A 13,814-nucleotide genomic window follows, 5' to 3' on the forward strand; every position below is an offset into this window, starting at 1 on the left:
TGCCTCTTTTTCTGTCAGGGTAGGATTGGGCCATGTGGAATAGGCATGAGTAGATGGTGAGGTAATACCCTGAACAAATAAAACATATTTTGAAAGATTTGGCCATGGTGAACCCCTTGGATTCAGAGCCTGTGCCTCTGGTTGAGGAACCCGCACTGCATCCTCCGGAGAGGCGCTCCCAGCCGGACCCAGGCTATGAGTGTGTTCACATGGCACCGGTGGTACAAAGGGCACATGGTGCCAGCCATAACACTGAGTAATGCTGGGAGGTGCCTCTGAGAACAAACAATGTGGGGAGCTCCTCAGAGAGGGAATACCTCTGGCTTGGCATTTAAACTGCTGAATTATTTAAACGATTGTCAGTTAGGTGGAGTAGACTTGCTGCCTTCTGCCAGGACACTTCCTGGTTATTTGCATAGGCAAGTATAAAATACTTCGTACCAGATATGCCGCCTCCCGTCTGTGCGGTGGGAATCAGTCAGAGAAGGTGCTCATCCATTCCTTGGTTTTCCTCGATGTGCCCTGTATTCATTGCACAGTCTGGAAGATTAGGGAGCCACAGAAACTTACCTTTGGCCCTATAAGAGTTTGTGATAACTCTCGCACCCCCACACCCCTCCCACCACAATCCTGTCCCAAATAAAATACCGCAGGCCCACACATGTTATGGTTATTCCTAAATTTTGACAAGACTAAAACAGTGAGTCATGGGCATTCTGGGACCTGCTGTGTTCCTTTGAATTGTGGATATTAAGATCTGAAAATGCTGTTACCTTGCTTTTAACTTTTCTTTGTTGAATTAGTAATCCTAGCTCGGAAAGTCCTTTTGGCACCTCTTTGACTAATCTACTTTGTTGGATAAAACTGCTGAAGTGGTGTTTAATAACATGTATGCGTGTGTACAGGCGTGCAATGAGTGCTTGTGGTTGCTTTTACGTTCTTGAGAATTTAGGGTTTTTATATTTGGCTGCATATGCAAAATAGGTGCATGAAGAGCCCTGCTAGTTAGTTATATGGGATTATGCAAATTAAGAGGATGAAAGCAAAATAAGAAAAAGTTGGTGAAGGTTTTATCTTTTCTGTTAGCTAACTGTTGGACTGAGCTCATGGCTCCGCTGTATCAGGGATTGACTTAATTATCACCGATCATTAACGGCTGTCTTTCTTCCTGTTTTTTTTTTTTTCCCTCTTTTTCCTGATTGTGGAGGGGAGGATAAGAAAACCCTGTTTCTTTGATATCTTACTGAGAAGAATGACCGAGTTAAACATGGTTAACCCTGGTCATCTGTACTCAACCACTCCAGGGATATACAGATTCAAGGAGAGTATTTGATAAGTGAATTTGAGTTAGTTTATGACCTTATAGTAGGTATAATGAGTTGAATTTTACTAAAGACCTTATTTACTTGAGGCTGTTCAGCTCTGGACAGAACTCTTTATGTTACAATCCACACCTCTGTCACACTGTCCCTGTGTCCTGTTAGAAACTACGGACCTTGGAAAGCAGTGTCCCTCCGTGCCTCCGTGGACCTAGATTTCAGTCTGGGCTGGATCTTTAATAGTAGACTTCACTCTGAAAGAGCACATTAGAAAAATTGTTACTGGGTTTTAAAAAATTGATTTTTATGGACAGAAAGGAAGGGGGGGGCCCTGGGGGCGAGAACATCAATTTGGTTGACTCTTGTGTGTGCCCTGACCAGGGATCAGACCTGCAGCCTTGGCGTAGTGGGACAACACTCTGACCACCTGAGCTGTCCAGCCTGGGCCTATGGTGTTTTTTCTTTTTTCACTTTGACATTTTTAATTAGAATCACTAAGTGTCATTAATTCTTTGGTTCTCTGGACCATCCATTTCCATAGGATCAATGATGAATGAGCCTTCTATGGTCTACAGTTACAGTTGTGCCTTGGTTGCCTCGGGAGATTGCTTCTGGGACCCTGCCAATCTGCAGATGCCCAAGTCTGTGATATAAAGTGGCAGAGTATAGCATGTGACCTGTGCCCATCCTCCCATCCACTTTAAGTCATCACTAGATTACTTATAATACCTAATACAGTGTAAATGCTATGGATAGTTGTTAACTGGAATTGTTTAGGGAATAATGACAAAAAAAGTCTGCGCATGTTCCGTACAGATGCAGTCATTGTAGGCTTAACTACATAGTATATCCACATCAACAACAATGTAACTGTTTTCCAAATGTTGTTTTCTGTCAGCAGTTGGTTGTATCCATGGATGCGGAACCCGTGGATGTGGAGGGTCAACTACACTGTTTATAGTTGTTCCTAGTGGACCATAGGTACAGCGAGTTAGGTGATGTGCACTCTTTAATCCATTATCAGTCTATGAACAGCTAATCTCCTATTTTATTATTTTACCTCTTTATCATGACGCTGACCCCTCAATCCCCAACCTAGCGTTGACCGACACCACCTCTTTACTGTTTTAGGGACCTATCCCTGGGTATATATGGTCCTTAAAAATATTTATGTTTTTAAAATAGATGCTTAGGTGTGAATGTGCATAAATTACATTATTGCATAGTTTAAAAATACAGTCTTTCTAACTCCCTTCTGTAGATCACAAACAAATCAGTATGACAGTGTTAACTCTTGCCCCTCCCTTTTGCCCATCCATTTCCCTCCGAAGAATCGTCACCTGTTGGGCAGCATAGTTGGCAGCCCTCAGCCAGCTTTGTGCCATTCAAGAGTGACAGGCATGTCTAGACTCTCTAGAAATATTATCTTTCAACTCGCTTTTGGCAAGTGTAAACTTTTTGCTGGATTATGTCAACAGATATATATGTTTCTCATCCTCATAGAAATAGATTGGTGCTGGAATTTCTCTTCGATTTCTTTAGGCAGGGAAAATAAAGACCATCTCTTGGCTCATTAAAGTTTTTGTTCATTAAAAATGTTTGAGGGCTTTTGATTCTCAGGGGTGAGTTGGTGACATACATATACTGTCAGCGGCTATTTTGGATTTTCAGCTTTCAGGCATGTCTTTACTTTGGATGAGCCCCTTGTGGTTTTCAAAAGAACTAGCAAGTCAATTATAAATAGCAGGCCGGTGTCTGTGTGTCTGCATGCACTTGCTCTGTGGGATGAGGCACCCACATTACAGTGGGCAGTGAACTATTTTCACCCTGAAGAGGGAAGACGAAGAATGCTTTTTTCTTTTTGAGATAACCCACATCTCTGCATGCACCCACACAGATCTGTGTAAATGAACTTGACATTTTCAAAGACCTTAACTTAAGGTCTCTTAAGCACAGCCACCCAACCTGTTACTTTAAGAAAAAAGTGGTCTCTCCCAGACCTGTGACAGAGGGTTCAGGATCAGAAGGCACTCTGTCTGTGCCTTAGACCTTCCCAGGAAGCTCTGAAAGCTGAATTTCCTTATATGAACAGTGCTTCGGTGAGTGGCCTCAGTTAGCTAATCAGTGGCTTCTAGGACCTGGCTGTCGATATTGTATCTTCACTTTCCTTCCCCACTCGTGGAAACTGTTGGGACCAGCAACTCTAAAGTAATCATTCTAACAAGGGAAGGGAAAGGAACAAGTGATTTGAAAAAATGAAGCTGCACATAAATGTTTTCAGAAAGAGACAGTTAGGAGGTCTGCTTGGGTGTGCTTCTCTGAGGATGCATATTTGCCTCTTTACGTTGTGTCTTGGATCCACCAGGTGTGGGCAGTTCCTTGGATGCCTTCTGTAACATCATTGTTCAGACATTGTTCTATTCCTTTTGTTTTCTTGTGCCCTCATCCTCAATAATTGGTGCCAAACTGTTTTTCAGTCAGTTGAAAATATGTAAGCAGCTATGTACTTCTATTGTAATTGATATAAAGACTTCAATATTACTACCATTGAAAATTAGTCTAGGCATCTAGCTTAAAATATTGATAATATGATTTGTAATTATAGCCTTGTAAACCCTTTTTATACTGGTATATTTCTGAAGCAGAAGGTAGCAGCAGCACCATTAACACTGTGTTACTGATTGTGGGAGATTTGTATGGAGCTAGCAGGAACTGGTGTTGACAGCTGCCATGCACTTAGTAACCATTCTTTTATTTTTTCCCTAAAATAAAAGGGATGAGCATAATTTTTAATGCAAGAATTGGGAGATGAGAGCCCATCAGGCCAAAGATAACATGAAAACCACAGTGGGAGAAGTTCATTTTCAGAGGCACGTGGACAAGTGATAACCAGTTTTTGGCTTAGCAGGATCTAAAAGAGTACACTGCTTATCGAAGTGCATTCATATATTGAGAACTGATTATTATTTGGTAGTTGGTCAAGTTAGAGTTACAAGATAACAGCATATGAACATCATGGCCAATGCTGTTGCTTAGCCTGACTTTCTATTTGGTTAATGTGTTTATAATGGTCTTGGAGAAACTGTATTATTCCCCCAATGGTGTAAAATCCATTCAGTGATTTTTTTCCCCTTCTCTATCCTCTTGCAGATGAGAAGCCCAAGGTCAACCCCAAACTGTACATGTGTGTGTGTGAAGGCCTTTCCTGTGGGAACGAGGACCACTGTGAAGGCCAGCAGTGTTTTTCCTCACTGAGCATAAATGACGGCTTCCACGTCTACCAGAAAGGCTGCTTCCAGGTCTACGAGCAGGGGAAGATGACCTGTAAGACCCCGCCGTCACCCGGCCAGGCCGTGGAGTGCTGCCAGGGGGACTGGTGCAACCAGAACATCACGGCCCAACTGCCCACTAAAGGTTCCTATGGACTTTTCTCTTTCTAGATAGAGGATTTTCGTGAGTGTTGTGCTGATTCTGTGTGGGTTAAAGATGTAAGTGGCCTCAAGGCTGTGCTCCAGCTCTTTGAACCAGAGGCAGTGGGCAACAAGGGAGATGGCTCTAGGCGAGGAAGAGAAAGGCACAGCCTTTGGAATCTGAAAGGATGAACCATGATGCCATTTATAATTTCCTGAAAAAATTCTGCCTAGTAAATGCTCATCTCTATGTTGAGTGTGTAGGGAGGACAAAGGGACATAAGACTCAGGTGCCTGCGTGGAATACCTTTTCCTCTTTATAAGGAAGGAGGCAAAGAAGAGCTCACTAACCTCTTCTGTCATGTCTGTGTCCCAATGACTGATCACTGAAAGTTGAAGCTGTGTGAGATTTCACACGAACTGGTAGCTGATGTGGAATCTTCTCTTTATTATATTCAACATGGATTCGATAGCCAGCAGAGATCAGTCCTACTCTGAAACTGGCTCCCCATAAAATGAGCCCAAAATTGCTCTCTCAAAGACCTTAAAAATATTAATGTACCTTAGTCTTCATAGATTAACTCCAAGCCAAATTTACTTTCCATATGTCATCCATTTTTAATAGGCATATTTATTTAATTTTGCACTGAGACATGAAGAAATGACCCAAAAAAAGTGGAGCAGGAGAAGCTATGGGGAGCAACCATTGCTAGAAATGTCAGCCAGCAAAGGAGGAGACAGAAAAGTGAAAAAACTAATATACCAGTCATGTTGTGATTTTTGAAGTTATGGTGATGACCTTTAGGTGTATCGAAGAGATTAAATTCTGAATAATAAGAGAAGGTTTTTAAAAGGGGGATCATTAAATGGTTAAAACTAAAAGGCTACCTGATGGAATACACTGCACTCTTAAACTTTTTGAGTTAAATTATCATTAATCGAATGGATAGACATGAAGAAAGGTCTGCATTCACACAAAAATTCTGTGTGTGGTATGAAAAGTTCCTACTCTGTAGAACACTCTGCTAGATTCTAGGTTGTGATAGAAAATTTATCTATTTTACTTAAGGAATTTCTAATTTAATTAGGGAGGCACAATATTTGTGACTTAATGTTGTATATAATTAGTTTTACACTTTATCGTACAAATGACATGTGCCATGGAGTATATGTGCTAAGTTGTTGATTAATTTGGATTTGGAAAGTTAAAAAAGATGCATCAAGGAAATTAGGTTTGAGATTGGATCTCTGAAGGGGCCAGGGACATGGAGATGAGTAAGTCACATGTGGGGAAGAACAGGCTTTAGTGAAAGAGTCTGAACTTCAGGGACAATTATAATTTTGGGACCTTTTGATTATGGACTTTCACTATCCAACTAAGAAACTTTGATTTAACTCACTAGGCAAGTAGAGAGTCTGCGAGTATTTGCTTGAGTGATATGCGAGTGTTTGAGGGAGGGCATGAATGTCTGAGTGGGTAATACAGGACATAGTGTCTGAATGAGGAGTGACTCAGGAAATGAATGTTTTGAGTGAGTGAATCAATGTTGAAGATGTTGAGTAAAAAGAACAGATGAAGGAATAGGTTCCCAGGCAGAAATCCTGATATAAAAAGATCAATGAAAATTTAGCAACAGACGTCCAAGGTACATTGGAGAGAGAAACCGCAGATTGGGCAATTTGGTTTTAACTCAGCACTGTCTCCTAGGGATATTAGAGCACAATGTCTGCCTGCACGGGACTGATAATAAAACACCCTCACAGATCAAATCCAAGTTAATACGAGTAGTACCAGAGATTTGTATAGTACTTAATATTTTAAAAGCACTTTCACACACAGGCATTAATACAGATGGTTCTCAATGGATTTTTTTTTCCAGTTGTGTCTAAATGCATAATAGTTAAAATGACTGGGCTATTGGCCAGGTGTTAGAAGGTATTTTAGTTTAACACTTTGTGACTTATGAGACTTTGTGGTCAGGATTTGGAGCTAACTTGTTAGGGCATTGGTTATAAATATTAAATAGTAAGTAAACAGTGATCCTTACAGCCAATTACCATTTTCTCCCCCATTTCCAGGGAAATCCTTTCCTGGAACACAGAATTTTCACTTGGAGGTCGGCCTCATTATTCTGTCTGTAGTGTTCGCAGTATGCCTTCTAGCTTGTCTACTGGGAGTCGCTCTCCGAAAATTTAAAAGGCGCAACCAAGAACGCCTCAATCCCAGAGATGTGGAGTACGGCACCATTGAAGGGCTCATCACCACCAATGTCGGAGACAGCACGTTAGCAGTGAGTTTGCTACCCTAGGGAATCCCAAGCATAATAAAAATGGCTGAGGATGCTTTTTTATTTTGAGCATGAAATGCTAAGCAGTGACTGGTGACTGAGCAGTGTGCACACATACCACTGGCCAGGTACACCCTGAGCAAGCATGTGCTGGCACCTGTCTGGTCTCCCCTGTGTGAGAACATTAATTGTAGACAACATTTACATTAAGTAGGAGAGGGGATTTACTTTAGCAGATTTTGGGGGAGTAAGGGAGAAGGAAGAGAAAATGGTTGCCTATATGTTGAGGGGGGGATCCTTGAAATTCATGTAACTCAGTTACTCTATTTTTAGCAATAAAAGTACTTTCATAAAAAACACCTTTAGTTTGATATTAAAAAATCACTTTCCCTTCTAGACTATTTTAACACCCTGTCATTTAAGACTTTAAAACTTGACATCCCCAAAAAGCAGCTATTAAATTTTTCATGCTCTTGTGCTGCCCCCTTGTGGAGTACAGTCATTTGGTTAAATGACTGATGTCCAGTAGAAATTTTAAATATTCTACTAGCCATCTTAAAAAAAGTAAAAAAAAAAAAAGAAAGAAAACCTAGGTGATATTAATTTCAACAATATATTTAACCTAATATGTATAATTATTATCATTTCAACATATAATCATAAGGAATTATTGAGATATTTTACTTTTTTAACTAAGTTTTCAAAATCTGGTATGTATTTTACACATACAACCTATAACAGTTCAGACTAGCCACAGTTGATTTGCTCAGTGTTGACATGTGGCTGGTAACTACCCTGATGGACAGCACAGGGTTAGAAACTATTGTATTTATATGTCTTAAATGTATACTTTTGTGTGCTTTTAAATGATGAAATCATGTTAAAAAGTAACTTTACTTTTACATTTTAAATTTGTCAAGTGTTAAAGAAACTTTAAATTTTAAGTAGAAATTCAGTCATTTGCTATAACTAGGTTACACAAATTGCAAGAGAAAAATAACATTCTAAAGGGATACTTTGCTGAGTCTGTTGCCTCCTCTGAAAAAGGCGAAGATTAGAGAGTGTTAGAGAGGTGTTAAAAACATACCAGTGCCAAATCAAGATGACTTTTCATAATCTGATGAAATAATCAAGGCAGTAATTTTGTAAAGGGATTCAACATTTTTTAATGCCATGATCGTGTATCACCTGAGATCATTTGTATTAAGCCTTGTTCTATGAGACAACAAGCCTGACAGTGTCTGAGTTCTGCAGGTAGGCCTGCCACGCAACTTCCTCTTTGCTGGAGAATACTTGTCCTTACCAAGCTTTGTGGTGCGGTTGCTACACCTGGACCATTTTTGGTGCACTGTTAAATCATATGGTGGCGGTGGATACAGGCCCGGAGCAGCCCATACTGCTGCCTTTCCCATCACCAGCCCGCCTTCAAGTGTACTTTTTGATAGAAAAATGGGAGAAGGACCTTGGTTAGCTTCCTTTTACCTACCTATTTAAATTGTGGTTCAGAAAAACTGGGAAAAGAGAAGACATTTCATTTCAAAAAGTAGAGAATTACAGGTGTGTTTTTTTGTTGTCGTTGTTAAAATGTACTTAGAAGTTTATTTAATATTTTGAGGAAAATTAAACAGTTTATTGAGTTAGGAGCAAGAAAATACAAGGCTGAATCCTGACAAAGCTCTAGCAAAGCAGGATTCTAAAATAGATTTTCAGAACTTTGTTCCTTAGAACAACTAACATAATTAATCACCATGGGCAATAATAGGAATATCTTGGTTAAATTACTGTTTAAATAGTCTCTGTAATTTTGAAAGAGGGCTGGGAATGTATGCTTAAATAGCCTTCTCAACTCAGCTATGTTAGATGACAGTATAGCACAATAGAAGGACACAGCACTATTTAAAACAGGTTGTCATTAATGACCTGCATACTTCCTCATGTAAGCAATATGATCATTTCTGATTCAACAGAGCACATCCTGCTAAACAGCTCCCCTATGTTGAAAAGAAGCCTCGGGGTCCCAGAGCTGACGTAGATGTTTGTCCGTCTTTGGTTGATTTCCTCCCCATTTCCCTTCTTAAGTCCATGAACTAGGTTAGAATGAGGATTATACATTCGGTTGGCCAAAAAGCCCATTTCATTTTTTTCTGGACATGGCTCTAGTAGCACTTAGGTGTCTTTAACTTCATTCAAAACAATTTTGTTAGATTGTATTGTTTATAAAACCATCAAAATTGGTGAATTTTTGTGCAGCTATTTTAATATTGAAGATGGAAGAAGATATGTATCTATTTTGGTGTATAATGCTTTACTATTTTGAGAAAGGTAAAAAGACAAGTGAAACACAAAAAAGATTTGTGCAGCATGTGGAGAAGGTGCTGTGAATGATCGAATGTGTCAAAAGTGGTTTGTGAAGTTTCTTGGTACTATTGACATTTTGTCCAAGTAATTCTTTGCTGTGGGGCTGTCTTATGCACTGGAAGATATTTAGCAGCACCACTGGCCTCTACCCACTAGAAGCCAATAGTGAGAGATAGCCAACATATTCAAAATACCCAAATCAATAAGTTATTGGTGAAAATGAAAAGTTTTCATTTAAAAATTAAAATGTTCATTTAAAAACTTCTGTAACAGACTTTTTGGCCAACTGAATATTATGGAAAAAATAACATAATAGCTTAATTTTCTGAATGTTTTTCTGGAAAAATTGAATGAATAAAGGGGAAAAAGAACATCAAATAAATGGTTTGGGAGATGTGAAAGTACTTCATCTACACTCAATTTCTGGTTGATTATCCATTTTGTGGTTTTTAAGGATTGTAAATTTCTTCCTTTGTTTGTTCAGCTTTTGGTAATTTTACTGATGAGCAGTACTTCCCAGTGGCGCTTAGAATAAGTTAAAAAAAAAAAAGTAGAGAATTCAAACAAGTGAGTGTTTTGCATTAAGAGGCCAGCTAAAATGTTTGGGAAAGGATGAACTTTGAGGAAGGTCAGCTCACTGGTCCTCCAGCCTCACCTCCGCCTTCACGGGCACAGTGGTTATCACGGACACGCTGTTTCTGGTGCAGAAACACCTCTGCTTCTTAATTGCTTTCTTCTTTTCCTAAGAAGGGGATATCTATGAACACGCTATTTGGTAATCTTTTTCACAATATGTTCTTTTTTAGAAGTAGATTCAGGGCATGGTTTTATGTTTTTGATGAAAGTTACAGTTTTTCTATCATGTGTGGCTACTTCACCTAAAAACGTGGCATGCAGGTGTTAATTTTGTGGCCCTTTTGTTCTACACTCTGCTTGAGTGTACTGGTTTGATGACTCATGTGGGCAGCTGTGCCTTTTTAATACAGGCAACATTCGACTTATCTGTTTCTTATTCCTAATTTGTGTTTCCTCTTTAGAGCCCCTTAGTTGGCATGTCAACCAGAGTGGATCCTTTGCTAGATACTGACAAGCAGTGTAGAATGTGGCCAGTTTTGCCCAGCCCTTGGACTCGAAGTTCCTTACTCTTCTTTTGTTCCACTTGTTCTCTATTCTCCTGCTTCCCCTGTGCTCTGCCTACTTCCTGGACTTTCTGATTTGCATCTTCAACTTTGTCCACCCAGCTTCTTTATATATATAATTCTAAAACTATGGGTGCATGAGAGGACCACTTATCCCCCAGGAAGACCTCTCCTGTACTAGAAAAAGGGTGAGCTTCTGGGTTTCCTAATAAAACCAGTGCTTCCAATAGTGGGGCTGTTCATGCACACCAAGGGGATGTGCATCCAGGGTTGCTGCCTCTGCATGAGTTAGAGTGACATGCATACTTATACTCTGCACTGAGAACTGTTTATCAATAGTTTTTTTTTTTCTCCTTGTCTTGAAACAGGATTTATTGGATCATTCGTGTACATCGGGAAGCGGCTCTGGTCTCCCTTTTCTGGTACAAAGAACAGTGGCTCGCCAGATCACACTGTTGGAGTGTGTCGGTAATTCTTTTTTGCCTTCCCTTGGGGGTTACATGCAGTGTTAGTTTTGGTTCTAGAAGTAGGATGGCACTTGGAAAAAAGTCTGTTTGTTGTTTCCTGTTACTCGTTAAACATCAGGAGATTCAGGGAAGCCATGTGGTGTGGCTCTGTCTCTGTTCTCCATGTGACTTGTGTTGGAGCACCTGAACTTGTATAAGTTGTTGTCAGAGGAATCTGACACTAGTTAGTAGAGAGGATACTCAGTCAAAAGTTTTTGGTTGCAAGTATACCCTTTGGGATGATGGGAATGTTTAAAATTTGAATTAATATGGCTGCTCCTGATTGTAGGTATTGAATGATATGAGGTAAGTAGGTTTGTGGACCATAAACTTGCTTATTGCAATTCTCTAATCCCTCTCATTCTTCTCCTGCCTTTAAAAAATAATAAAATAAATTTGCGAAAACTACCTTTATAACTGCTTTATTTAAACAAGAGCCATGCATATGTATTTCTCTATGGCCACTCACATTTTTTCCATATAGAAACATATTTATACATAGATATAATCATAGTGTGTATATAATTCAAGTTCCTTTTTTCAGTTTTAAGCTCACACACATTTCCCTGTATTTGTACACATCAAATATTTTTAAAGAGAGTAATAATTGTCTAATTTTTCTTTAACATTGCTACTTGAGAAAGATTTTGTACACATTGCTTCTTTCTTTTGAATCCCCAGAATAAATTCCCAGGAATTAGGGTTCATGGGTCAAAATATCTGACATGTTAATGGCTTGTTTTTGTATGGCCGCATTGCTGCCTAGAGAGATGGTACCTAATTCTTTTATTTTAAAGTCCCAATTTTTGTCAGGTTTACTTTTCTCTGGTGGCTCTTTGCTAGCCGCATGATATTTTTCATTATTTTCTCTTTAAGGCATCATGCAGGGATGGCCACAGTGGCCATGATGGGTTGGCAATGTCTCTGTGATCTACTAATTCTCCTGGTTTCTTTGGGCTGGACTTGGCAGCTTTGGGGTAGGTGGCTCCCTCTGCCACGTGGCTGCTGTGCTCTGGCTTCTCTTCCTGTTTCCATGGAAACCAGGATACCTCCCCCCAAACCCAGTAATGGAAAGGGGGATGGGCAGAGGTAGTGAGAGTGGCAAGTGTCCCTTTCAGGCACACAGGTGGCCAGCTAGAGCCTGTTGCCCATACCCTAGGTCTGCAGCTACTGTGACCGTTTCTGAACACCACTTCACGTTGCCTCTCCGCAGCGGAGAAGATAAAAAAGGGAAAAGTCCCCAAATGTGCTCATTGCACACAACCAGGGTTGTCCTTTTGTAGTACCTAACATCACTGAACATCCTATTTGATTATGAACCAGGGGTTCTGGGTAGTGGTGCGAAGCAGTGAAGGGAGACGCATACCTGTCTCACTTCTCCCATCCTCCTGTCCCCAGCCTCTCACCATTCCCAGAGCTGCAGGTCTCCAGATCTGTCCTTGAAGATTGACCTCAGAGTCCAAAGGGCAACATAACGTTGCACCTTTAAAAATATATACTGTTCCTGGTTGTATAGATATTCTTCAGTATTTTTTGAAATAATGTATATTCAGTTGTAGCACTTTGTTGGTTTAATGCTAAAGACTTTTCAAAAAAGCAATGCCTCTTTAGTAGCTTATAGTGTTCATATATTACAGCCTTAAATAAAATGTATCTGATGAATTGCTTGTGAATAGTACATTGTCATTTTTAGTTCAAAAATAATAGACATTGGACTACATCAGTCTTTCCCAGGCAGTGATCAGTGAATCCCCAAATTTCTGAGGCCCTAGGCATCTGTTTTGTGGGGATCCATGGCCAGGACTTCTGGGCAGCTCTGCTTCTGTTTTTAGGGAATCTTCATAAGGAGCATTTGCAAAAAGCATTTGACAATGTAAAAGCATTTGAAAACCATTGAAGTAGGTTTCTATTTTAATTCTATCTACTTATCCTGACATCCATCTCTGTTTTCTTGTATTTTCAAAAAAAAAAAAGGCTTTTAAGGGAACTTTATAGTAATGTCCACAATTCTCTGGGAAATTTTTTCTCTTTCCTGATGAGACTGTTCAGACAAAGGGCAACTAAAGACACAGAAGGGAAACAGAGAGGGGAAAAGATTAGCCTACCATTTTTAGCAGTCAGTTTTGTAGCATCTTCGCATCAACATTCTTGAGCTACAAATGCTGGGCATTTGCTTTATTAATTGACCTCATTAAAATTAATCTTGTACTAAATGAACACTATTTGTGTGACCTGACAGTGGCTCGCAAAGACCATGTACCACACTTAACATCCTTGGTATTAGTATTGGTATTTAACAGGGACATTAGTCATTGTTATTTAACAGGGACATTATTTATCATAAGGTAATCTAGATTGAGTGGTTTTGATTAAGTTTCAGGTGAGTCACTCAGACAGACATGCTCTCTCTCTCCATGTTTGGGTTCTCAGTGGCTTAGTTTCTCAGCAAAGAGCTGTATTTCTGTCTATGCAGGTGGTGCTACAGCTGCTTATTACCAGCCGTGATTTCCAGCAGCCACTTGCCCCACTGCACTGCCAGTTGTATCTGTGGCTGCATGGTTATCTGGTGCCGCATGTCTTTCCCCTTGATTATACCCTGTGTTGATCTGCAGAGTCTGTGGTAATTACCTCCTCCTCCCAACCTCCTTGCTCACCCCTACCTATAATTAAGGAGCAACATGGCAGAGGGGGCATGGAGCTGACAAGCTGAGAGTGGAGTTGCTGCTGCAGAAGGGGGCATGTACCCAGCAGACTCATCACAGCTCGTCACCATATTCTGGAGAATGTCTTCTCC

General features: G+C 40.1%; 1 protein-coding gene across 6 annotated transcripts in view; it reads left to right on the forward strand.

Moving 5' to 3' along the window:
* Positions 1–13,814, forward strand: part of ACVR1 (activin A receptor type 1) — a 138,195-nt gene that overhangs the window by 87,683 nt on the left and 36,698 nt on the right. For all 6 annotated transcript variants that reach the window (XM_045861666.1, XM_045816601.1, XM_045861618.1 and 3 more), the window contains 3 exons: positions 4,470–4,733; positions 6,809–7,020; positions 10,883–10,982. In XM_045861666.1, coding sequence (XP_045717622.1) covers positions 4,470–4,733; positions 6,809–7,020; positions 10,883–10,982 — 576 coding nt within the window. The remainder of the gene's footprint in view (positions 1–4,469; positions 4,734–6,808; positions 7,021–10,882; positions 10,983–13,814) is intronic.

Source organism: Phyllostomus hastatus, unplaced genomic scaffold, assembly GCF_019186645.2.
Source record: "Phyllostomus hastatus isolate PE091 unplaced genomic scaffold, TTU_PhHast_1.1 phas_contig_1, whole genome shotgun sequence".
NCBI classification, from domain to species: domain Eukaryota; kingdom Metazoa; phylum Chordata; class Mammalia; order Chiroptera; family Phyllostomidae; genus Phyllostomus; species Phyllostomus hastatus.